This window comes from Thamnophis sirtalis, unplaced genomic scaffold (assembly GCF_051295495.1).
Source record: "Thamnophis sirtalis isolate CommonGarterSnake01/CBP01778 unplaced genomic scaffold, rThaSir2_p1.2 scaffold_2, whole genome shotgun sequence".
Lineage (NCBI taxonomy): Eukaryota > Metazoa > Chordata > Lepidosauria > Squamata > Natricidae > Thamnophis > Thamnophis sirtalis.
In genome coordinates this window covers 68498683-68522342 of record NW_028261382.1, presented here as the reverse complement: position 1 = coordinate 68522342, position 23660 = coordinate 68498683, and the positions used below count along the sequence as shown (strand labels likewise).

General features: G+C 46.6%; 1 protein-coding gene across 1 annotated transcript in view; it reads right to left on the bottom strand.

The window, feature by feature from the left end:
• BCR (BCR activator of RhoGEF and GTPase) overlaps window positions 1-23660 on the bottom strand; it is a 111607-nt gene that overhangs the window by 5816 nt on the left and 82131 nt on the right. Inside the window, exons 19-21 of the mRNA XM_014070014.2 lie at window positions 13842-13981; window positions 1385-1519; window positions 509-614 (exon numbers count right to left, since the gene is read on the bottom strand). Coding sequence (XP_013925489.2) covers window positions 509-614; window positions 1385-1519; window positions 13842-13981 — 381 coding nt within the window. The remainder of the gene's footprint in view (window positions 1-508; window positions 615-1384; window positions 1520-13841; window positions 13982-23660) is intronic.

The following is a 23660-nucleotide window of genomic DNA, read 5'->3' as shown; positions in this document are numbered from 1 at the left end:
GGGATGGATTGGGGGGAGGAAGGCTGCTCTGCCAAAGATGCCCTGCCTGCCTGCATGGCCTCAGCCCATATTCTCTTCTGGGCTCTTGGATCCCCCATGGCTGCCAAGGGAAACTTAAGCTTTTCCCTGGAAGGAAAAGCTGGAGACTGAAAGGGGGGGGGGGGAACTCTTCCAGGCTTTTGCAGCTTGAGATGAAGGACCAAAATCACAGAGGTTGTTGTTGTTGTTGTTGTTGTTGTTATTTAAAAGGGGGAGTTGGGTAAACAGCCCTGAAGCGCCCCCAGTCCTCCTGCCAGGATGCTTGAGTGAAAACGTTCAGTGGCTGCTACTTTTCTCCTGCAGGGCCAGGCAGGGCTCGGGAGGAAAGAGGCTCCAGCCCAGAGGCCCTGCACACCACACAAGGACCCTGCCCCACTTTTTTCTACAATCGGTCACGTAGACCAATGTTCCAGAACGTCCCTTGACAATGATGGCTGGGAAGGCTGGAGGAAAGGAGCTTCGGCCTCACCTTTTCAAATGATCCAAGAGGAAAAGGAAGGTGACCAGGTTGGGCTCCGGAAGCGAAAGCAGCAAATTCAGCATACAGCTTTCTTTTGCAACCGGGTCAGACAACACTAGTGCCAGAGGACGAGAAAAAGGTTCACAAGGTTTACAAGTGCAGATACAGCTAATAATGCTCACTCTGCCTCCCCTGAGTAGCGAGCTAAGGTAAAATAGGAGAGTTAAGGAGGCATCTCTCTGAGGTTCAGAAAAGGGAGCTACTGGAGGGAGCCTCTGCCAGGGGGAGACCAGGCCGAAGACACCAAGCCTAAAAGGGGTGGAGGCACGGCAGCAAGGTGGACAAAAGTCAGGAAAATCTCCCTCAGGGAAGGAACCAAGTTGTTAAGGGAACAAAAGGACAAAGTTGGGTCTGAGCACATGGCAAGACCAAGACCTCCCCACCAAATAAAAGCAAGGGCTTTCAGGGATAAAAGGGGTCCCTGAAGCCTCCCTAGCCTTTCTGAGTCATTTTTTGGATCCCAGGCATGAGTCCCTCTGGCTTGTGCCTAGCAGCCTAGTTGTGAACATTGGGTAAATGTGGGAGAGAGACAGAGTGAGTGTGTGTGTGTGTGTGTGTAAAAGCAAATAGATATACTTTATAATCTGTAAAAGTTTGCTGTTATTTTAAATTCAATGGTTTTCCATGTATTCTAAAGAATGCATGCGTCACTGTTCAATGTTCAGTTGTGAAGTGAGTTCAGTGTGGCAATTTTCCAGGGCTGTGTGTGACCGTAATCTGAACCTGAAAGCAGTAACACCAGTCTCTTCCCACTGCTAGCTAACCATGAAGCAGCCGCCGCCGCCCAGTTCTTCCTCCTTGCACCTGCATAACGCCACTACATACCAATGCCTTCAGCAAAGTTGGGATAGAGTTCATCTGTGAAGAGAGGCTCTGGCAGCTCCCTAAAGTAGAGCTTGAGTGTTCCTGCAATCGCGTTCACATCCATCTCGCTCATCATGATGGAGACATCTTTGTTATCTGCAGGAAGGAAAGAAAGTCCTTTACTTAGGCAGGATTATTACCAGCTCCAGCTCACAAATTTGTTCTCTGACATCAGTCACAACAGCAGGAATTTTCCAAATCTGTGAGAAACATAATCTGTGGATTTACATCCCCTTCTCTCTTTTGTGCAACTGTTAAGAACTAATCAACTCCTCCATGATTAAGAAATGGCGATTGCCAGAGATTATGATTGCTTCCAAAAGACCGTTGTACTTACCTGAACGGTCGTTCCCCTGTGCGAGAATCCAAAGGAATGGGTTAGTATTGGTCTGCTTGCCTAGAGACTGAATTGAATAAACATGGCCACACCTCCCATTTTCACTCGGCTCCTCCTTTTTTTCAATGGAAGGCATGGCTCTTTCGAGAGATGAAAGCACATGAAATGCCCTCCTAGCCTCGAAACCCCCCTGCCCCTACTACTCTGGACCAAAGCGCAAAAAAAGGGCGGGGTTGGATTCTCATGCAGCGCACCGACCGTTCAAGTAAGTACAACTGTCTTTCTCCAGTGTGCTGCTTAGAGAATCCAAAGGAATGGGATATGCCTGAGCATATTGACCTAAGGGCGGGTACCGCTTGCAGTACCTGACATCCAAAGGCTGCTTCAGCTGAAGCATAAATGTCCAGTTTGTAATGTTTAATGAAGGGCGACGGAGATGACCACGTTGCCGCCCTACAAATCTCAACAGAGGCTTGCATGGCCCAGGCCGTGGTAGTGGCCATACTATGTGTTGAGTGGGCTGTGACGTGATGGGGTGCTGGGCGGCCCTGCACTTCATACGCCTTGGCGATGCAGGCCTTTAGCCACCATCCAATAGTTGTGGAGGATACCTTCTGACCGTTGGATTCAGGAAGAAAGGCGACGAAGAGGGCTTCCGATTGTCAAAAGGATGCTGTGCGTTTGATGTAGCGTCGGAAAGCCGGTCGCACGTCAAGATGATGCTATTTTTACTTGCGAGGGTGCGCCGGCCAGTGGCAAATGGTAACACCAATTACTGGGCCCTGTGAAAACAGGAGTTGACCCTCGGAAGAAAGGAAGGGTCCAGCCAGAGGACCACTCTGCTAGGATGAAAAATGCAGAGGTTGCTGTGGACAGACTGGGCAGCCAATTCCGAGACCCTGCGCGCTCAGGTTATGGCCACAAGAAAGGCCACCTTCAAGGTCAATAGACGGGGGCTGATGGAACGAATAGGTTCGTAGGGCGCAGATATCAAGGCTTCAAGCACGATGGGAAGTTCCCTAGATGGGTAACTGTTCTGTCCCCCCTTCTCCGCTTGTTAACAGACTACAGGCAGACAAACTTAAAAGGAAAGAACTTTATCAGTTCTCAGGTCAGACTGGCTGCGAGCCCAAAAATAACCATAAATCAAGTCTCTGACAAGAATGCAAAACAAAACTCTTACAAAGCAATGCACTTCTCCAAGTGTATCCTTGAATCAGGGTTACAGAAAACAAATCACTTCTCCAAGTGTCTTTCCAATAAACCACAACCGATGATCAATGAATGCATGAATGAATGAATGAACGTTGACTCCTGCAACCAGGGCGTGGCACCATCCGTCCCTTTAAAGACCCACTAACAAGCCCCAGCTGCATTGTTAAACTTGCATCCTGAAAAGACTCACAGAAGACTGCTGCTGAGTCACAACAGGTAACGATGAATTGTTGGAGTCTGAGGTTGGCAGCACCCTTCATAACTAATTTGTAATTTGTAATTTAATAAGCTTATATGCCGCCCAATCCTGTAGGACTCCGGGCGGCTTACAAATACAAGATAAAACAAAATAAAAAATAGGGGAAAGACAGGAACAATTTAAAAGAACACACCATACACTCGACTTAGCTGGGGGCTGGACCTCATTCATGGGTCAACAGCCCCAGGCCTGCCGGAACAACCAGGTTTTGGTGGCTTTTTGGAAGGCTGTGAGAGTGGGAAGGGTCCGGATCTCTGCGGGTAGATCGTTCCACAGGGCCGGAGCAGCTACAGACAAGGCTCTCCCCCGAGGGGCCGCCAGCCGGCATTGTCCGGTCGATGGCACCCGGAGGAGGCCCAGTCTGTGAGTTCTTATCGGCCGTTGGGAGGTATGTAGCAGGAGGTGGTCTCTCAGATATCCAGGTCCAAGGCCATGTAGGGCTTTAAAGGTAATAACCAGCACCTTGTAGCGCATCCGGAGACCAATAGGGAGCCAGTGCAGCTCGCGGAGGATAGGTGTGACATGGGTGTAACGAGGTACACCCGATATTGCTTGCGCGGCTGCATTCTGGACCAACTATAGTCTCTGAACACTCTTCAAGGGCAGCCCCATGTAGAGCGCATTGCAGTAATCGAGCCTTGAGGTGACGAGGGCATGAATGACCATTCGAAGTGCCTCCCGATCCAGATAGGGCTGCAACTGGTGCACCAGGCAAACCTGGGCAAAAGCCCCCCCCCCCTTGTCACAGCCGACAAATGGTGTTCTAATGTCAGCTGCAGATCCAGGAGGACACCCAAGTTGCGGGCCCTCTCTGAGGGGTGTAGACTTTCACCCCCCAGGCTAATAGATGGAGAGTCTGGACTATCCTTGGGAGGAAACATCAATAGCCAATCGGTCTTGTCTGGATTGAGTGCCCGCTTGTTTACTCCCATCCAGACCCTAACAGCCTCCAGGCACTGGAGAACTGTGGAGAGAGCCGCCGCCTGTTTACGCAAGGTGTTTGGGGCCAGGCCCCTGCCCAGGCTGTCCTGGAGGAATTCCAGGACTTGAGGAAGTGAGGCCGACTGTGGCATAATCCCCAGGGGCCGCACCACCTGCAGAAAACCGACCATGTTGTGTTGTACACCTGTGTAGTGGACAGACGTCTGGCCACCTGAATAGTGCGGATGACTCATACAGAAAAGTTATCCCGCTTCAGAATGTCCCCCCTCAATTTCTAGATGGCCAACTGCAACCACTGGGGGTCCAGATGTAGAAGGGCCCCTTGGGTGAGGATTATCCTGTTGACTGGAATCCTCCAGGGGGGGGGGAGTGGACAGACTTGTCAGGCGAACTAGGATCTGAGGGTCCAATGTGGAGCGACCTTTAGTACTTCCGCCTATTCCATTAGGATCTTGTGAATCACCCTTGGAATGAGCAGTAGAGGTGGAAACGCATACAGAAGGCCTTGGGGCCAGGGGCAACGGAGAGTGTTGACCCCTTCCACCCCAGTCATCCGGAATCTGCTGAAGAATCAAGGCAGATGAGTGTTGGTTTGAGATGCAAATAAGTCCAACAGTGGCATGCCGAACCTGCGGGTCATCTCCTGGAACAATTCTGGGTGGAGCCTCCATTCCTCCTGGTCCAGTGTCTCGCGACTCAGCCAATCTGCCTGCAGGTTCGACGAGCCGGAGATGTGATCCACTCCGATGGATAGACAATGAGCCTCCGCCCACATGCAGAGGCCCTGCGCCTCCAGCATCAACCCCTTGTGTCAAGGCTGCTTCACTCAGTAACCAAGAAAGAAACCACTCAACTCCATTTTGCAGAATTAAGAGTACTTTTACTGTCATGAATAGATAGTAGGTAGGCAAAGCAAGGTCTGGGGCAAAAATGCGCGTAAGCATAGATATCAAGATGGGACCCAACCCCCTCCCCCTGGTAACCTCAGCGCAGATTCCAATCAGCACACCCCACAGGTGTCACTTGGGAGACATCTTCAAAAAGCATCATCAGGCTGGTATGCCGGACAGTTGGCCATGGCGGCAAATTCTTTATCTGCAGCATGCGCAGTAGATGGTGAGAACACCTCCCTTTTACAGTCACTCCTGTGCCGACACTTCCCCACCCACATACAATGCCCCCCCTCCCAGTTTCTATGGCAGCCGAAAGCAAGCAGCAAAGCAGAGGCTGACATCAGGCCCTCCGTCAGGAAAGGAATTCATCCCTGCAGAAAAAGAACAAACACACAAACAACAGAAAACAGGAACAAGAAAAGATGAAAATGTCCACGCCAATCCAGGTCAAGGCTTGTCGGGGTAGGCAGAGTAGAATTTTCGCAAAAGTCGAGGCACCCCCACGTGGGACTTATTGACCCATTCAGCATGAGAGGGGGGAAAATGCTTTCAGGAAACAAGATACTGAATCCGATTTCTATGTTTCCGAGAGTCTAAAATCTCCTTAATCTCAAAATGTTGCTCCCCCTCAATGAGAAAAGGAGCAGGTGGTGCAGGTAGAGGAACTCGCAGAGAGGAAGTGTGTTCCGGTTTCAAAAGGTTGACATGAAACACAAGGTATTTTGGCAGTTCCAGTCGCACCAATACAGGGTTAATAATCTTTACAATAGGAAACACACCGACGTACTTAGGACCCAGTTTCTTAGACTTCTGGGTGGTTTGGAGAAATTTGGTAGACAAAAACACACGATCTCCAACCTTGTATTCTCTCTGTTTAGTCTTCTTCTTGTCAGCCTGTTTCTTGTGTGCTCAATGAGCAGCATCCAATGCCCTTTATGCCAAAGGCCAGATTTTGCAGAGTTGGTCACTCCATTCTGAAAGGGACAGGACTTTCAGCTTTTCTCGTGGTACCTTTGGAATAGGTACAAAATCATGGCCAAACACTACTTTAAACGGTGTAAAACCCGTACTGCTGTGCACTGAGTTGTTGTAGGCCACTTCAGCATGAGGTAATAACTCAACCCAATTATCTTGCTGATAATTAATGAAACACCAGAGTTACTGTTCCAAAACAGAATTAGTCCTTTCACAAGCTCCGTTAGTTTGCGGATGGTGGGCGGAGCTTAGCCCCTGGGCGGAGCCAATCAACTTCAAAAACTCCTTCCAAAAAAGGAGGTGAATTGGACTCCCCTATCAGAGATAATGTGATCTGGTACACCATGCAGGCGATATACATGTGTAATAAACAATTTAGCCAAGGATTTAGCCGACGGGATTTTGGAACACGGAATAAAATGAACTTGTTTGGAAAACAAGTCTGTAACGACCCAAATCGCAGTATTTCCTTGACTTTCAGGTAATTCAACAATGAAATCCATAGATCTCTCTTTCCAGGAGCCTCTGGATGGGCCACACCCTGGAGCAGGCCCTGGGGTTTCCCTGGTGGGCGTTTTGTAACAGCACATGTGGGGCAACTGGCCACATAAGACTCAATGTCCTTCAATGACGGCCACCAAATTTGCCTTTTAATGAGATGCAGAGTTTTCACAAATCCAAAATGGCCTGCCATGCGTGAATCATGGGTCCATTGTAGAACCAAAGTTCTAATGGCAGCAGGAACATAGCCCCTATCCAAGGAAGACCGTATTTCATGGTACACTCATTGGAATGCTGTTTAAACCAACCATCGGAAACAAGGCCCTCCTTAAGTTTGGAGACGAGGTCCTTTGTGACATCAAAATTAGAACTGCTCTGGCTTCTGGTGACCACCGGAACAGCGAGATTCATCGCTGGGATGACTGGGTGAACCACGCTAAGCTTTGAGCTGTTGTACTGAGGGAGTCTGGAAAGAGCATCTGCCATAAAGTTCTCCCCCCCCCCCCCCGGGATATACTTTAAAGTGAAATCGAACCTGTTAAAGTGATGTGTCCATCTCATCTGTTTGGGGGATAATTTTTGTGGAGTTTTTAACGCCTCCAAGTTCTTATGATCAGTCCACACCTCAAAAGGGTGTTTAGCTCCCTCCAAGAAATGTTGCCAGGTCATTAAAGCCCACCTGACTGCAAAAGCCTCCTTTTCCCATATAGCCCATCATCTCTCTGTCTCAGTTAGCTTCCGAGAGGTGTAAGCGCAAGGTTGTATTTTCCATCAGCATTTGCTTGTAGTAATACCGCCCCCACTGCAACGTCACTCGCATCCGCCTGGACCACAAATGGCGAATCCATGTCTGGGTGTTTCAAAACTGGTTCAGCTGCAAACAGTTGTTTAAGTTTTTCAAATGCAGCTTGACACTCCATAGTCCAATTTAAGGGTTTTCCTGGTCTAGGTTTGGCCTCCCCCTTTGATTTCAGGAGGTTCGTAATAGGGAGGGCGATGCTGGCGAACGAGGGAATAAATTGACGATAAAAATTCGCAAATCCCAAAAAACTTTGCAACTGTTTGCCGGGGCGCCCATTCAGTGACAGCTTGGACCTTTGCTGGGTCCATCTCGATGCCATCATGGGAGATGCAATACCCAAGGTAGTCAATTTTCTCTTGATGAAATTCACATTTAGACAATTTTGCATACAGTTCCGCTGCTTGGAGTTTTTTAAGCACTGAGTGGACTAGTTTCACGTGTTCTTCACGCATTTTCGTGTAAATAAGGATGTCATCAAGATAGACCATCACGCCTTTGTAGAGGTGGTCATGCAAAACATCATTAATTAATTGCATGAAAACAGCTGGCGCCCCCTATAGGCCAAATGGCATTTCCCGGAATTGAAAACAGCCAAGAGGGCAGTTGAACGCAGTCTTCCACTCGTCACCCTCCTTAATTCTGACCCTGTAATAGGCCTCTCGGAGGTCTAATTTCGTAAAAAATTTTCCCCTTACCCAACTGGGCCAGCATGTCCTTCATCAACGGTAATGGGTAGAGGTTCTGTACACAGATTGCGTTAAGGTTCTTGTAATTAACACATAAGCAAAAGGAGCCATCTTTCTTTTCTCTGAACAAAACTGGAGCAGCAACTTGGGGTCTAGCAGGCTCAATGAATCCCCTCTGCAAATTTTTGTCAATAAACTTCCTTAACTCATCCATTTCACGGGTGTGTGTGTGTCATTGAATAAATTTGAGGTTTTGGAAGTTTTACTCCGGGAAGAATATCAATGCTGCAATCAGTGGCACGATGTGAGGGTAATTTATCAGATGACTTCTCACTAAAAACATCTTTCAAGTCCCAATATTCTTTTGGGATTTTCTCCTCCCCCTCAATTTTTTCTTGCCCCCTGGCTGCTAGGTTAGGGTCAGTGTTACTCCGCTTGGGAGCCTCCCGCTCTCTTTTACTCTGCTTGGGAGCCTCCCCCTCTCCTTCTGGGGGTGTAGCAGATCGGATGCGTATCTACCCTTTCCTCCAATTGATGTATGGATTCCATTTACGCAACCAGGGTAAGCCTAATATAAGAGGTCGATCCATTCCTGGGGCCACAATAAAACTTATTGACTCTTGGTGAGTTCCTATCCACATATCTATTGGCTCAGTCACAAAATGGGCTGGGCTCCCTCCAGCTATCGAGCCGTCCAATTGGCAAAAAAAAAATTGGGACCTTCAAAGTGTTTAGTCTTAGGCCCAATTTTTCTACTACTTCGGGGCTAACGATGCAATGTGCAACCCAAATCTAAAAGAGCCAGCATATTTTCTTGTGCTCCAGTAGAGGGCACTTTACGTTTCACTGGGATAGTCATGGGCCCCGATAGGGAGCTTACTAGATGATCATCATCAGTTTCGGTTTCACTATCCTCCGATGAGTCAGCATCATGCGGGGCCTCGATCCCAATGGCTGCCTTACTTCCCAAAGGCGTAGCAATTTTTCTTACCTTGGCTTCTTCAATGAAAAATATGTCTCCGAACTGTTGCATGTAATTCCACAGCTGCCTGAGGAAGAACCATAAATCTTTTGATTTCCCCCCGGCTTCTCTCAGGCAGAGCAATCTGTTTACAGACCTCTCCTCTGTTCCATGGAGGTCCGTTTTTTTCCCAGGGTCACGACTGGAATGTTTCTTTTTCCAAGCCTCTGCAAATTGTTTCATGAGGCTCTCCTCATTCTCTCCCTGGTCGCTGCCTTGCTGGACATGTTCCGGGTGGTGGTGGTGTAGGAATTGGGTGCACTCCCCTCGGAAGTTATCAGCTCTGGGATGAGTGCGTGTCTGAGACCATACTTAATGTCAAGGCTGCTTCACTCAGTAACCAAGAAAGAAACCACTCAACTCCATTTTGCAGAATTAAGAGTACTTTTACTGTCATGAGTAGATAGTAGCTAGTATGCCGGACAGTTGGCCATGGCGGCAAATCCTTTATCTGCAGCATGCGCAGTAGATGGTGAGAATACCTCCCTTTTACAGTCACTCCTGTGCCGACACTTCCCCACCCACATACAATGCCCCCCCCTCCCAGTTTCTATGGCAGCCGAAAGCAAGCAGCAAAGCAGAGGCTGACATCTTGTGTTCCCCTTGGCGGTTGATGTGTGCTTTGGCGGCCACATTGTCTGTGAGGATCAACACGTGCCACCCTGCCAACAGGTCTTTGAACTCCCAGAGGGCCAGATGGATGGCGTGAAGTTCCAACCAATTGATGTTGTTCGCCAAATCCTGGGGGCTCCAGCGTCCTTGGGCTACTTGTGTGTGGGTGTGAGCGCCCCAACCGTACAAGCTTGCATCGGTCGTGATCGTGACCCGATCCGGTTCCCTGAACAGACAGCCTGTCCGCAAGGCGGAGGAGGTTCACCAATAGAGAGAGCAGATCACTTTGGCAGACAGTCGCACCGTGATGTCTGGAACGCCCCTGTCTCTCCTCTGATGTTGAGGGAGAAGCCATTGAAGAGGTCGTACGTGGAGTTGGGCCCAGGGAACAACCCCTATGCAAGAGATTAGCTTCCCGAGCAATGTGTAGAGGACAGACAGGTGCACCGACCTCTGGGTCAGCACCTGAGTCACCAAGGAGTGGATACTGGTGCAACGGTCTGGAGACAGGAACACCTGACATTGAACAGTGTCTATTACCGCCCCCAGGTGAATTAGAGATGTGGCTGGTAACAATTGACTTTCGTCCATATTTACCATGAAGCCATGGAATTGTAGCAACCGAATCGTCGCACCAAGATCCCGATGGGCCTGGCTTGGAGATGACAATTGGATCAGGACGTCATCGAGATAGGCTTAGAATCTGATGGGACGAGACCTGAGATAGGCCATTACTGTGGCCAGCAGTTTTGTGAATGTCCTTGGGGCTGACGAGAGCCCGATCAGCAGGCCTGGTATTGAAAATGGCACCCTGTGTATGAAAAACGTAGAAACTTCCGGTATGAGTGACAAATGGGCCCGTGCAGATATGTCTCTTTGATATCCACTGATGTTAGGTAGTCTCCCTGGCGAATGCAGCCCAAGATGGTTTGCAGGAACTGCATTTTGAAACGCTTGTACACATTCAGCTTCTTGAGATCCAGGATCGCTCTCCACTCCCCCGGGTTTTTGGGCACTAGAAACAGGATGGAGTAGAAACCCCTCCACTCCTGGCCTAGTGGGACAGGTTCAATGGCACAGATGTCCAGAAGGTGCTAGATCATGGCGTCCATGAGAGCCCTCATGACTGCATAGCTTGGAATGGAGCACCTGACGAACCTCCGCGGGGGAGTGGAAAGAAATTCTAGAGTGAGGCCCATCCGCACAGTCTGGAGAACCCAAGCGTCCGAGGTTGATTGTTCCCATTGGTCAACGAAGTGAATGAGGCGCCCACCAATGGGAATACCAACTTGGGAGTCAGCGGTACCAACGGTATGGTCGGTAACCGGAACCTCAGCCTCCCTGTCTGGACTGGGACTGTTGCTGTTGCTATTGCCTGCCCCTGCCCCTCAATCCTGATCTATCCTTGCCTCAATCTCATCCCTGGTAGTATGGTCTGTGATACTGGAGCCCGGTGGACCCCAAATCCCCCCGAAAGGGCTGCTGGCATGAGCAAGGTTGGGACCTACAGTCCGCCCGCTGTTGTACAGAGGGGAGCACTTTCTTTTTATCCTTGTTTTCGATCAGGATGGGATCAAGGGCTTCCCCAAAAAGCTTTCCTCCTTTAAAAGGGACAGCCGCAAGGCACCATTTGGAACGCATATCTGCCTGCCAGTGATGGAGCCAAAGGAGGCAGCGGGATGTTACAGTGGTGTCCAATGCCCTGGATGCAAACTAGTTGCCGCTAGGGTGGCATCAGCGAAACACTCTAAAGCCGCCACCATTTTACTGACATCCTGGGGTAGGCGCATGTCCTCAGGTGCCAGACGGGATTGCAACTGTCGCAGCCACACCAGAGAAGTACTATTGAAAAAGGACGCAACAGTAGCTGCATGAATTGCCCAGGCAGCCGACTGGTGCAATTTGTGGAAGGTTTGCTCCGCTTTGCGGTCCTCCGCCTTTAATCCTTCAGATGCATCTGAAGGAACAATGGCGGGAGAGGTCAAGGCAGCTACGGGCAGATCCACAGTGGGCATTTTGGAGGCACGGCAGCCAGCTGGGACCACTAGCCTCTGGATAACATCCAGGAAAAGTTTGGAAGATGGAATAACCTCTTGCTCTATAACTGGTTCTGTAAATAAGCGCTCAGTGGAATCCAGGCCAAGCGAAGGTTCCACTGGGGTACCCTTCTTGTCCATGTTGGCTGTGGCCCTCGTTTTGAAAAGCAATGATTTCAACAGGGTAGGCCGGAAAAGACGCCCGGGAGTGGGGACATCTGGGGGGGGGGCATCCTTATCATCGGCCAACTCCTGGTCGCCTTGCTCCTCATCACCCAGAAGCAAATACTCACTGTGAGTAGAATGGATGGGAGAAGGAGGGTCCCGAGTCGGAACCCAAGCTGACCTAGCAGGTGCCCTAGACTGTCTAGACTTTCTTCTGTTCATATTCGACCCCTTGGGATATGGCAGCTGATATGAGATCCCTAGGGAGATCCAGGACTTGATTGTCCCTTTCGCGGAGCCCCGCAGCTCTGGGGGTAAATGTTGCCTCGGGTGGTGAGCGCCTGGATTCCGGTGTGGAATGCCTGGCCTGGGGGGCCTGTACGACGCTTGGCCTGAGGTGCTTGACATGGAACTGGCGCTTAGGCCCACCTTCTCAGCAGAGAGGTCTTGCAGATGAATGTTGTCCGGGGACCAGTCCCTGGCCATTCTCGAAGGGTATCCTTGAAGGGACAGGGCAAGTAATTCTCCAGCCTCAAAGGCGGGGGAGGAGTAGGCACCCTATCTGGAATAGGGGCTTTGGAGGCCTTCTTAGTGGAAGCCCTGTGCTTTTTGTGGGCATCCTTATCAGCAGCCGCTGATGAGGAAGGGGCCTTTGATCCGCCGGCCACTCTCGTTGTGGCCCTTCCCACCCTGCCGGGAGGGGAATCCCTCAAAGGCAAGCTACCAGGGGAAACTGTTGCCCCCGATGGTGGAATAGAGGAACGGTCAGCCATATCCTTCCATATGTACCCAAAGTGAACAAGGGGAAAACAGGGGAAACTTCCCAAAACCTGTGATCCTGGCAACTCAAGGGTGATACGTAGTCATCGGAGAAGCGCCAAGGGTCAATTCAATTTGGATCGCTTGCGGTGAGGAAATACAGCCAGATCGCAATCACACTGCTGCTTGTCTCACAAACCAGCTCGCAATGAGGCTCAATGTGGTCAAAATGGCCGGCGCTGTTCCGGAGCTCAATTGGCGCCAAGCCTAACAGCTCTTAATTGCCAGACATCCAGTCTCTGTCCCAGCAGCCTCGCGCCACCCACACCTGCAAAATTCAAAGCACTATTCAAAATGGCAGCTCCATGCGTTTTAGCCGGAGAAAACAGGCAGCGGCAGGAGGACCGCGAACCAAGCCTCCAAGCGCAACAAGAGGGGCTCAAGCCTGCGCACCGAAGCTCATGGCCCTCAGATCCAAGCGGCAATCCATTCCAGCTAGCCTGGTCAATCGGGAGGATTCCAGCTAGCCTAGTCAATCAGGAGCCTCGCCGCACATGCATTCCCCCAGAATGGGGCGACCCCAGCGGCGGTTCATGACGGCGGACCGGGAAAACGAACATGCCCCCTGAAATAAAGCTCACAAAAACCAATACCACAACGCTAACCAGAATAAAGGAAAAATAATAATATCTGTAAGGAAAATCCAAAGGACTGAAGCACAAGGTGAAAATGTGATTACCTCTCTTCAGGCAGACTGAATTGAAAAAACTGGGGAGCCGAGTGAAAAGGGGAGGCGTGGCCACGTTTATTCAATTCAGTCTCTAGGCAAGCAGACCGATATTAATCCATTCCTTTGGATTCTCTAAGCAGCGTACTGGAGAATTATAATTTGTTTCATCCAGTGGCTTCCACGTCCGGTTTAATGGCAATGCCTAATGTGGAGTAATTTGACATGATGACAAAGAATAAATTGAGCAGCAAAACCATTGGATGGATTGTGCATCCTAGCAGAAGTAACAATGGAAGAGGACTACCAATATGGAAAATATCTCAAGTTATGACATCGCCCAGAAACCAGCTGAGAACAACATGTGATGGACAAATGGCCCTTCTGGTCACATTTTCATGACTGACCGTAGCAATGGGTTGCGCTAGAGAAACCACTGAATGGATTTCCTCTTAGTAGAATAGGAAACGTCCCAAGTAAATACTCACTAATATCAAAAGCTGCTTTCAAAGCCTGGATATCTGTGGCAACTCCAGAGACCCGGTAAATGCCCACCTCTTCCATGCCCCGACGTTCAATCTCCTCCACACACTGGCGCACAATATAAGGCACCTTGGATCGCTCTCTCCTAAAGAGGGATAAAGTGGTTAGAGAAAGCAGGGGCCACATGGGGTCACAGCCTTTTGTTCAGGCTGGCCAAGTGCCCCCCCTTCAGACCAGGAGCAGAATGGCTTCTTAGTACTGGGTTATGGAGGATAAGTGGGGAGAATTCTGCAAAAACCATTTCCTTCATCCCATGCGTAATCCTGGGGAGAGGAGAAGCCAGCTCTGTTCTGGCCCAGCATCATCAATGACAGCAAAATAATTCAGTGCATTTGGTGTAGAAGGTCAGGAATCATATTTACTCAGCAACTTTAATACTGTGACTGTTTGGACAGTAAAGAAAAATACAGATAAACCATTGCTTGGTTTATTCAAAATGCTGAATATAAATTTTCTGGAAAGTTTACACCAGGAGAGCTTTTATGGATCACAGACAGTTTCCCATTTCCCCTTTCTGGACATTTAGTGGAGTGGCAGAAATTGTGCCACTTGGTAGTGAACAAAACTTCTTGAGGCCAGAAGTCCAAATTATTCTAATCTTCAGCATGCTGTTATTAAATGGAGGGGGGGGGGGAGAACCTTAAATAGTCGTCATTTTAGTAATACTTTCTCAATATTGCCACCACAATGTTTAAGAAGGGAGTGGGCCTCCTCAGTTACCTGGAAGGATTCAGCAGGGATACCGAGGATCCCAGTCCAAAAGTGGTTGGGGCAGGAATCTCTTCTAGGGAGATTGGAAGACTTTTGAGGGGAGAAATGAGGCCCCAAGGCCTGTAAGGTCTAAGAGCCCCATTTCCCCATAAACCTCCAAAACCTACAAGCATGTAAGAAGGTAGTTTGGCCCCACTCCCTCCAGAGGCTGTGAAATGGAAGCTGGTGGGCTCCGTGTCCCCTCAGCTCACCCTCTTTGCCCCTTGGCGTTAAGAGTAGCAGAAGCGGAGAGACCGGAAGCTGACATTGTGGTGACACAATGGTTAATCTCGGGCCTTCGAGACTGCTGCTGAAATTCCAGCCGCAGGACGGTATAACTGGACCTAAACCATCCCGAAGAGATGGTGATTGGAAGGGGCATATCCTGCCAATCCCAGAGACACCTACAAAGTCTCTGGTGATCCAGGAATAGCCCTCTTGCCCGCGGTTAGGAAGCAGCCATTAAGGCTGGTGAAACTGCTGACAGCTTCAGAAGTGAAAGTGCAGGAGAGAGCTTGTTGTTCATGGTGAGATTTTTACCTTTTTTCTGTTTTATGAGAACACCCTAAATGAACAGAACTAATCTAAAATAAAGATTGATGAGAGAGATCAAGCAGCGAATATAAGGCTACAGTCAAAGTGAAAGTTTGTACTTTTTTTCCCTCCTTTTTATTGTCGGAAGCCTGACTGGACTTTCTATTCAGCATAGTGTTAAATGGAGCGGGCTTTTTTCCTTTCCGTTTTTCTGTCTTTTACTTTTTGGACTGTTTGATATAAGGCAGAGGACACAATACAGAGAGGGAAAGTTTTGGATAAGTAACACTGCCACCTAGAGGCTTTGAAACTTTGTTTCTATTTTTTGTTTGAATAAATGTTTGGAAAAGGTTGCTCTCTAAGGTTACTGGCTCAGTCAGGACTGATAGGAGAAGAGTTATTTACACAGATGCTCACTCTGAAATTTTCAGTCCTGGAAATTCTGCCTGGAGAGAATAGATAACAACTGTAAGAGTAAGCCTGGAGTGATCTTGAAAGGCTTTCATTTTATAAAAGTTTTGAGGTTATTTTTCTTTTGTTTAGAGACCTTTAACTTTACAAGAAGCCTTGAATTTGTATTTGTATTTGTATTTATTTGTCTTGTATGCCGCCCACTCCCGAAGGACTCCGGGCGGCTCACAATAGACAAGGGAAGGGGGAAGACTAGACAAAGACAACACTTTAAAAACAAAACTGCAACATTCACAATTTCCGCGGGGCTGGATGTTTCACAGGCCCCCCGGTCTGCTGGAGCAGCCAGGACTTGGTGGCTTTGCGGAAAGCCGGGAGGGTCGTAAGGGTCCGGATCTCGACAGGGAGATCATTCCAGAGGGCTGGAGCTGCAACAGAGAAGGCTCTCCCCTGGGGGGTCGCCAGCCGACATTGGCTGGCGGATGGAATCCGGAGGAGACCTAACCTGTGAGATCTGATCGGTCTATGGGAGGTAATCGTCAGGAGGCGGTCTCTCAGGTACCCAGGTCCGATGCCATGTAGGGCTTTATAGGTAGCGACCAGCACCTTGAAGCGGATTCGGAGACTAATGGGTAGCCAGTGCAGCGGGGGATAGGTGTGATGTGGGTGTACCTGGGTGCACCCACAATCGCTCACGCGGCTGCATTCTGGACTAATTGAAATCTTTGAACACTCTTCAAGGACAGCCCCATGTAGAGCGCATTACAATAATCCAATCTTGAGGTCACAAGGGCGTGAGTGACTGTCTGAAGGGCCTCCCGATCCAGGTAGGGTCGCAATTGGTGCACCAGGCGAACCTGGGCAAAGGTCCCCCTGGTCACAGCCGACAAATGGTGTTCTAAAGTCAGCTGGGGATCCAGGAGGACTCCCAAATTGTGAACCCTCTCTGAGGGGCGTATAATTTCACCCCCCAGCCTGAGAGATGGAATAGTTGGCCAATCTTTGGGAGGGAACATCAGAAGCCACTCGGTCTTGTCTGGATTGAGTGCCAACTTGTTTGATCCCATCCATACCCTAACAGCCTCCAGGCACTGGCACATCACTTCTACTGCTTCGCTGAGTTGGCACAGGGCAGACAGATACAACTGCGTATCGTCTGCATATTGGTGGTACTTAACCCTGTGCCGGCGTATGATCTCACCCAGCGGCTTCATGTAGATGTTAAATAGGAGGGGGGACAGGACCGAACCCTGCGGCACCCCGTAGTTGAGGGTCCTTGGGGTCGATCTCTGCCCTCCGACCAACACCGACTGCGACCTGTCCGAGAGGTAGGAGGAGAACCACCGAAGGACGGTGCCTCCCACTCCCACCTCTCGCAACCGTCGCAGAAGGATACCTTGGTCGATGGTATAGAAGGCCGCTGAGAGGTCAAGGAGCACAAGGATAGAGGGGTGACCCCTATCCCTGGCCCGCCAGAGATCATCGATCAGCGCGACCAAAACAATTTCCGTGCTGTAGCCCGGCCTGAAGCCCGACTGAAAGGAGTCAAATTGAAACTATTTCTTTTTCTTTTCTTTTTTTTGCTGGTGGCAGTGTTTACTTCTTTTTGCTGTGAAGTTGGGTCCCATATCTGGTTGTTTTCAATTTTTGGTTTTTTTCAATTGGATTATGGCATAAAAAAGATTGAAGATTTTTATTCTCTTTTAAGGTTTTTTCTTTTTTTTCTTTTTCCTTCATTTTTGATAGTAAATCCACCCACCATCTCCATTTTGCCTTCTTGTTTTACTCTTGGCTTTTTTTTTCACAGAATCTTCTTCCCTTTTTTTCGGCCTTTTTGTTTCCTTTTTCTTTTAACTTTTAACTTTTTTTACCCTGGACCACCCCATAATTGACTTTTTTCTTTCCTTTTTTCTTTCTTTTTTAACCTTTGATCACTTCATGGTCACTCTGGATTGCAATTGATTTTTATACCAAGTGGATTATAATACAGAAAAATTTGAAGATGAGTAAAAGAATAATAACCACCAGTTCTGCAACAACAATTCCCTCCTCCTCACCAGCAGGAAGACAAAGATCAATACAATGTTGCAACAGGAAAAAAAAGGGAGAGAAGGCAGTTACCTTAGAGATGATTAAAAAAGGAATTCAGAATTAGCAAGCAAAAACAGATACAATCGAAAAGAGAACAGAAAACATGGAAAAAAGAACTGAGACAATAGAACAACAAACGAGAAACATTGAACAACAAACGGAGAACATGGAACAAAAAGCAGTTAAAACTGACGAAAAAATTCATAGTATTCAACAAATGGTGATGAAATATGAAGATAAGTCCTTTTTCGACATGGTAGACGATTTTGAATTGAGAGATATCTGGGGAGAAAGGAATGCAGAAGAATACGACTTCACATTTTTTTCTGATAGACACCAATCCTTTTCTAGGATTGACTTCATACTAACAACCAATGATTTGCTTTCTAGGGTAAAGAAGACGAAGCTATGTTCCAGAGTCTTATCAGATCATAATCTGGATTGGATGGAGTTGGGATTTGGGATGCAAGCAAGAAGGACTTGGAGATAGAATGAAAATTTATTTAGATATGTGGAAAATATTAATGAATGTAAAAAATTGTTAAGAGAATACTTTGTTTTTAATATGAATAAGGGTACATCTATGGAAATGGTATGGGACGCAAGTAAAGTGTATATGAGAGGAGTTCTGATAAATTTAAATAGACTACATAGACGTAAACAGGGGGGAAAGCGAATTGAATTTGAAGAAGAAATTAGGAAGAGAGAGCAGGAGTTAATTCTAAAACCAGGAGACAAAAAGGTTAAAGAAGCAATTACCTTATTAAGAGAGCAATTTAATATGCTGATGTCAGACCAGGTACCTACTAATTTGTTGTATGCAAAACCTAACACTTTCTGTAATGCAAATAAATCTGGTAGATGGTTAGCATATTTGATTAGGAAAAAAACAGAAATCTCGTAACATATCGAAATTACATTATAAAGGGAAGGAAGTGCATCAACAGGATGAGATCCAAAAGGCCTTTCATGATTTTTTTACAGGATTGTATATGAATGATAAAATACAAGGTTTAGATATAGACAGATACCTGAATAAAGAAAAAATACCTATAGTTAAAGACAAGCAGAGGGAGAGATTGAACTAACCAATAACTTCGGGGGAAATTTTCCAGGTAATTAAACAGCTAAAGGTAGGGAAAGCACCGGGTACAGACGGCCTGACATCAGCTCAGGTACAAGGCAGGGTTGTCCCTTATCCCCATTATTATTTATCATAGCGTTGGAACTATTGTTGAATAAAATACGGGGCTCAGATGATTTACAGGGAATCAAGATTAGGCAGCAAGAATATAGAGTACGTGCTTTTGAGGATGACTTGGTTATAACATTAACCCAACCACAGGAATCTAGTAAGATTTTAATGAATATGATTAATCAATATGGCCAAGTGTCATGATTTAAAATAAGTTTAGGGAAAACAAAGATGCTAGTTACAAATATGAACACTAAACAAAGGGAAGAATTAGAAGGAATGACAGGATGTGAAATAGTTAAAAGGGTCAAATATTTAGGAGTTTATATCTCAACCTCAAATGAGAAGCTATATAAGTATAATTATGAGCCACTATGGCATAGCCTACAGACAGAGATGAAAAATTGGGAGAAATTACAATTATCATTGCTGGGAAGAATAGCAGCTGTGAAAATGAATATTCAACCTAAATTTTTATTTTTTTCAAATGATACCAATACCTAAAAAAGATGTGAATTTGCTAGAATGGCAGAAGGACATTAATAAATTTATATGGGAAGGAAAGAAGCCGAGAATAAAATTAAAAATAATGCAAGATGTGCGTGAGAGAGGAGGCTTGAAATTACCCAATTTAAAACTATATTATGAAGCTGTAGTTTTATTGGTAATTAGTGATTGGGTTAACGTAACAGATGACAGAATACTTAATATCGAAGGGCATGATTTGGTATAGGGATGGCATGCTTATTTGCTATATAACAAAAAGGTAGATAAGAACTTTAAAAGTCATATTTTAAGGAATGCTCTACTGCGGGTCTGGAAAAAATATCAATACAAATTATGTGATAAGATACCCATGTGGGCAATTCCTAGACATGCAATAGAAAATATAAATATAGTAGAAAAACAGGATGTAATTACATACAGACAGCTTCTTACCTTAGAAAATGGTGTATTACAGTTAAAACCTTTGAATGTACTAAAAGAAGAAAAGGCAATTCAATCATGGTTTCAGTATGGGCAGTTACAAGCCAGATGGAAAATAGATTAAAAAGTCGGCTTTATGCAAGTCGAGGATAATTTACTCAAACAAATTAGAGATCAAAGTCCAATGCATATAAAGAGATTATATAATGTATTAATAGAAATGGATTCCGAAACAGAACTAGTTAAAGACTGTATGATAAAGTGGGCTCAAAATTTTGAAGAACCAATAATGTTGGATACATGGGAAAAGATTTGGGTAAGAAATGTAAAATTTACACAAGCCCAAAATTTGAGAAAAAACTTTTATAAGATGTTTTATAGATGGCATTTAGATCCTAAAAAACTGGCTTCTATGTATCCGAATTTACAACCTAAATGCTGGGGATGTGATTGTGCTCATGCTACATACTTTCATATGGTGGACTTGCAAAAAGGTTAAAGCATTTTGGATAAAAATATGGTGGATTATGCAAAATGTTCTTAAAAAAAGGATAAAGTTTACCCCAGTTATTTTTGTTAGGTATAATTACTGATTGTACAGTTGTAGAGATTAACCTGATTTTGCATTTAATAACCGCAGCTAGAGTGTTGGTGGCGCAATACTGGAAGAAGGAAGATTTGCCCACTATTCAAGAATGGACATTGAAAGTAACAATCTTAGCTGAGATGGCTAAAATATCTGCATATCTTAAGGACCATTCAAACGAGACATATAAACTGGAGTGGAAAAAATGGATTGATTATACTCAAAATAAATACGGGACTAAGAAATTTCAGATAGCTTATGACTAAAGAAACTAGGAATGATATAAATTGTTTAGAGCTAGCCTAGCAAGGAGGAGTTAAAGCTCAAGTGAAAGATGTTATTAACTTTTTTTCTTTTTAAGCTTATTTTAGAATGTTTTTGTTAAAGATTTATACCCTGTATTGGTTCTGGGAAGTCGGGGGGGGGGAGGTTGGGGGGGTTGGGGAGGAGGGTGGGGGGAGGGAAGTAAATATTTGTAAAAGTTTTTTTTCAAAATTTTCATTATAAAAAAAAATGGTGATGAAATATGAAGATAGACTATAAAAAATTGAAGAAAAAGGTGACCAGAGAGAGAAGAAAATTGGGGAGATTGATAATAGACTGAGTGTGGTCGAAAAAGATAATATTGGAATACTGAATTGGGAGATAGAAATGTCAGAATTTTTTCTAAGATTCCAAAACAGAAGAAGAAAAAGGTGGAAAACCTTACAAATAATGATAGAAATTTTGATAAATGTTCTCGAGTTAACCCAAGAGAAGATGGCCAATGCTATAGATCAGTGTTTTTCAACCTTTTTTGTGCAAAGGCACACTTTTTTCATGAAAAAAATTACGAGGCACACCACCATTAGAAAATGTTAAAAAATTTTAACTCTGTGCCTATATTGACTATATATAAAGTAATTCTCTTGAATCCTCCGCGATTGTTGCTATGGGCGCACGCATGGGACGTCAGTGACGTCCCTGTGTGCGCTACCTCCCGGCGGTCCCCGCGTTTTTAAAGTAAACGCAGGGCCGCAGGGACTTAATAGAGGCATCCCTGTGTCCCGAAAGCAACTTCCGGGACACAGACAATGTTCCCTCTAATTTTTTTTCAGTGTGAGCAGAAAAGTATAGTGTTTGAGCGGCATATTTTCATGCCTGAGCACCTGAATTTTTTTCACAGATGTCACCTAAGACAACAACGAAATCAGTATTATTTGAAACTCAAAGTTATGTTTATTCAAGGTACCCGCTTAATTAAAAGTGTTATATAATATCAGTATCACTTAACAACGGTCCTGCTTAGCAACCAAAATGTTGGCTCAGAAACTCTGGCATTGAAGCATGCAAGTCTTAAAGCTGTCAAGTTACAAGACCTTTTCACCCCTAACCCTTTAGAAAAAAAAATCCCAAGGGTCTTCAAACCTGACAGCTTTAAGCCTTGTGGACTTCAACTCCCAGAATTCCTCCTCCAGTCATGTTGGCTCAGGAACTCTGGCATTGAAGCATGCAAGTCTTAAAGCTGTCAAGTTACAAGACCTTTGCACACCCTTTAGGAAAAAAAAACCCAGGGGTCTTCAAACCTGACAGCTTTAAGCCTTGTGGACTTCAACTCCCAGAATTCCTCCTCCAGTCATGTTGCAGCAACGTCATCTGCGTGGATCTGCTCTATCTTCGGTTTTTTTCACAGGGGGCAGGGCTGCCGCTGAAGATGCCAACGAGCCCCCGCCGCCACTAGAATAGCTGCTGCCGCCTCCTCCTCCTCCTCCAACAGCACTGCCGGATTTGCTGCCCAGCGCTGCAGCCGAGGTGAAGCCTCCAAAGCTCCTGCAGGTGCCCCCGCCCATGGCACCGCCGCCGCTGCCATGGGCGGGGGCGCCTGCAGGAGCTTTGGAGGCTTCACCTCGGCTGCAGCGCTGGGCAGCAAATCCGGCAGTGCTGTTGGAGGAGGAGGAGGCAGCAGCAGCTATTCCCCTCAGCTTCGGGAGCCTGTGGCAGAAATCACTGCGCGCAGTTTGAAACGGCTGCGCGGTGTTTTCTTGCCACGTGCGCGGCCGAGGCAAAAACACCCGGCGGGTGTTTTTCCCACGGCACACCTTACACTATGTCACGGCACACTAGTGTGCCGCGGCACAGTGGTTGAAAAACACTGCTATAGATGAAGCATTTCGAGTTTATACAAGATATGCAGCAAGAAATGACCTGCCAAGGGAAGTTCATGTAAGATTTACCAAGAAAGCAATTAGGATGCAAATACTTCAAAAAGCAAAAGATAGAAAACTGGAGTACAAAGGCAAGGAGATTGTAGTTTTGAAGCAAATACCAAGAAAAATGAGAGAATCGAGAAGAGAATATCAATTTTTGATTAAAATCCTACTCAAAAAAGGTGTTAATTACAGATTGTTGATACCAAAAGTTTTAATGTTTGTATGGCAAGGACAAAGATACAAAATAGATTCAATTGAAAAAGCAGAAGCATTTTTCAAAGAACATCTCAGAGGGAAGGCTGAGGAGACCGGACATAAAGAGTCGGTGACAGAATCACGAGCGGTGTCTTCAGCTTCAATGGAAAAAGAAGGAGCAGTAGGCAGGATCAAGATAAAAGAAGGTGCTGTAGGTAGCGTGGATATTAGAGAACTACGAGAACCTAGAGCCACCAATCCTATTTCGATTTCGATTTTAATAGATTTGTATGCTGCCCAATCCCGAAGGACTCCGGGCGGCTTACATAAAAACAGTTAAAAATATTAAAAAAGATTAAAATACAAGACAGAAACAAATTAAAAGCAAAACACAACATGCACTCGATTTTAATGGGGTTGAAGTTCAGTCAAGATCAACAGCCCAGGCCTGCCGGAACAGCCAGGTCTTAACAGACTTGGGGAAGGCCAAGAGAGTGGGGAGGTCCGGATCTCAGGGGGTAGATCATTCCAAAGGGCCGGGGCAGCTACAGAGAAGGCCCTCCCCCGAGGAGCCGCCAGACGACACTGCGTAGCCGACAGTACTCGGAGAAGGCCCGCCCTGTGTGATCTTATTGGGCGCTGGGAGGTATGTTGCAGAAGGCAGTCACGGAGATATCCAGGTCCTAGGCCATGTAGGGCTTTAAAGATAATAACCAGCACCTTGAAGCGTGTCCGGAGACCAATGGGAAGCCAGTGCAGCTCACGGAGGATAGGTGTAACATGGGTGTACCTATGTATCGCTCGTGCGGCTGCATTCTGGACCAATTGTAGTCTCCGAACACTCTTCAGGGGCAGCCCCATGTAGAGCACTATGTATAAAACATAA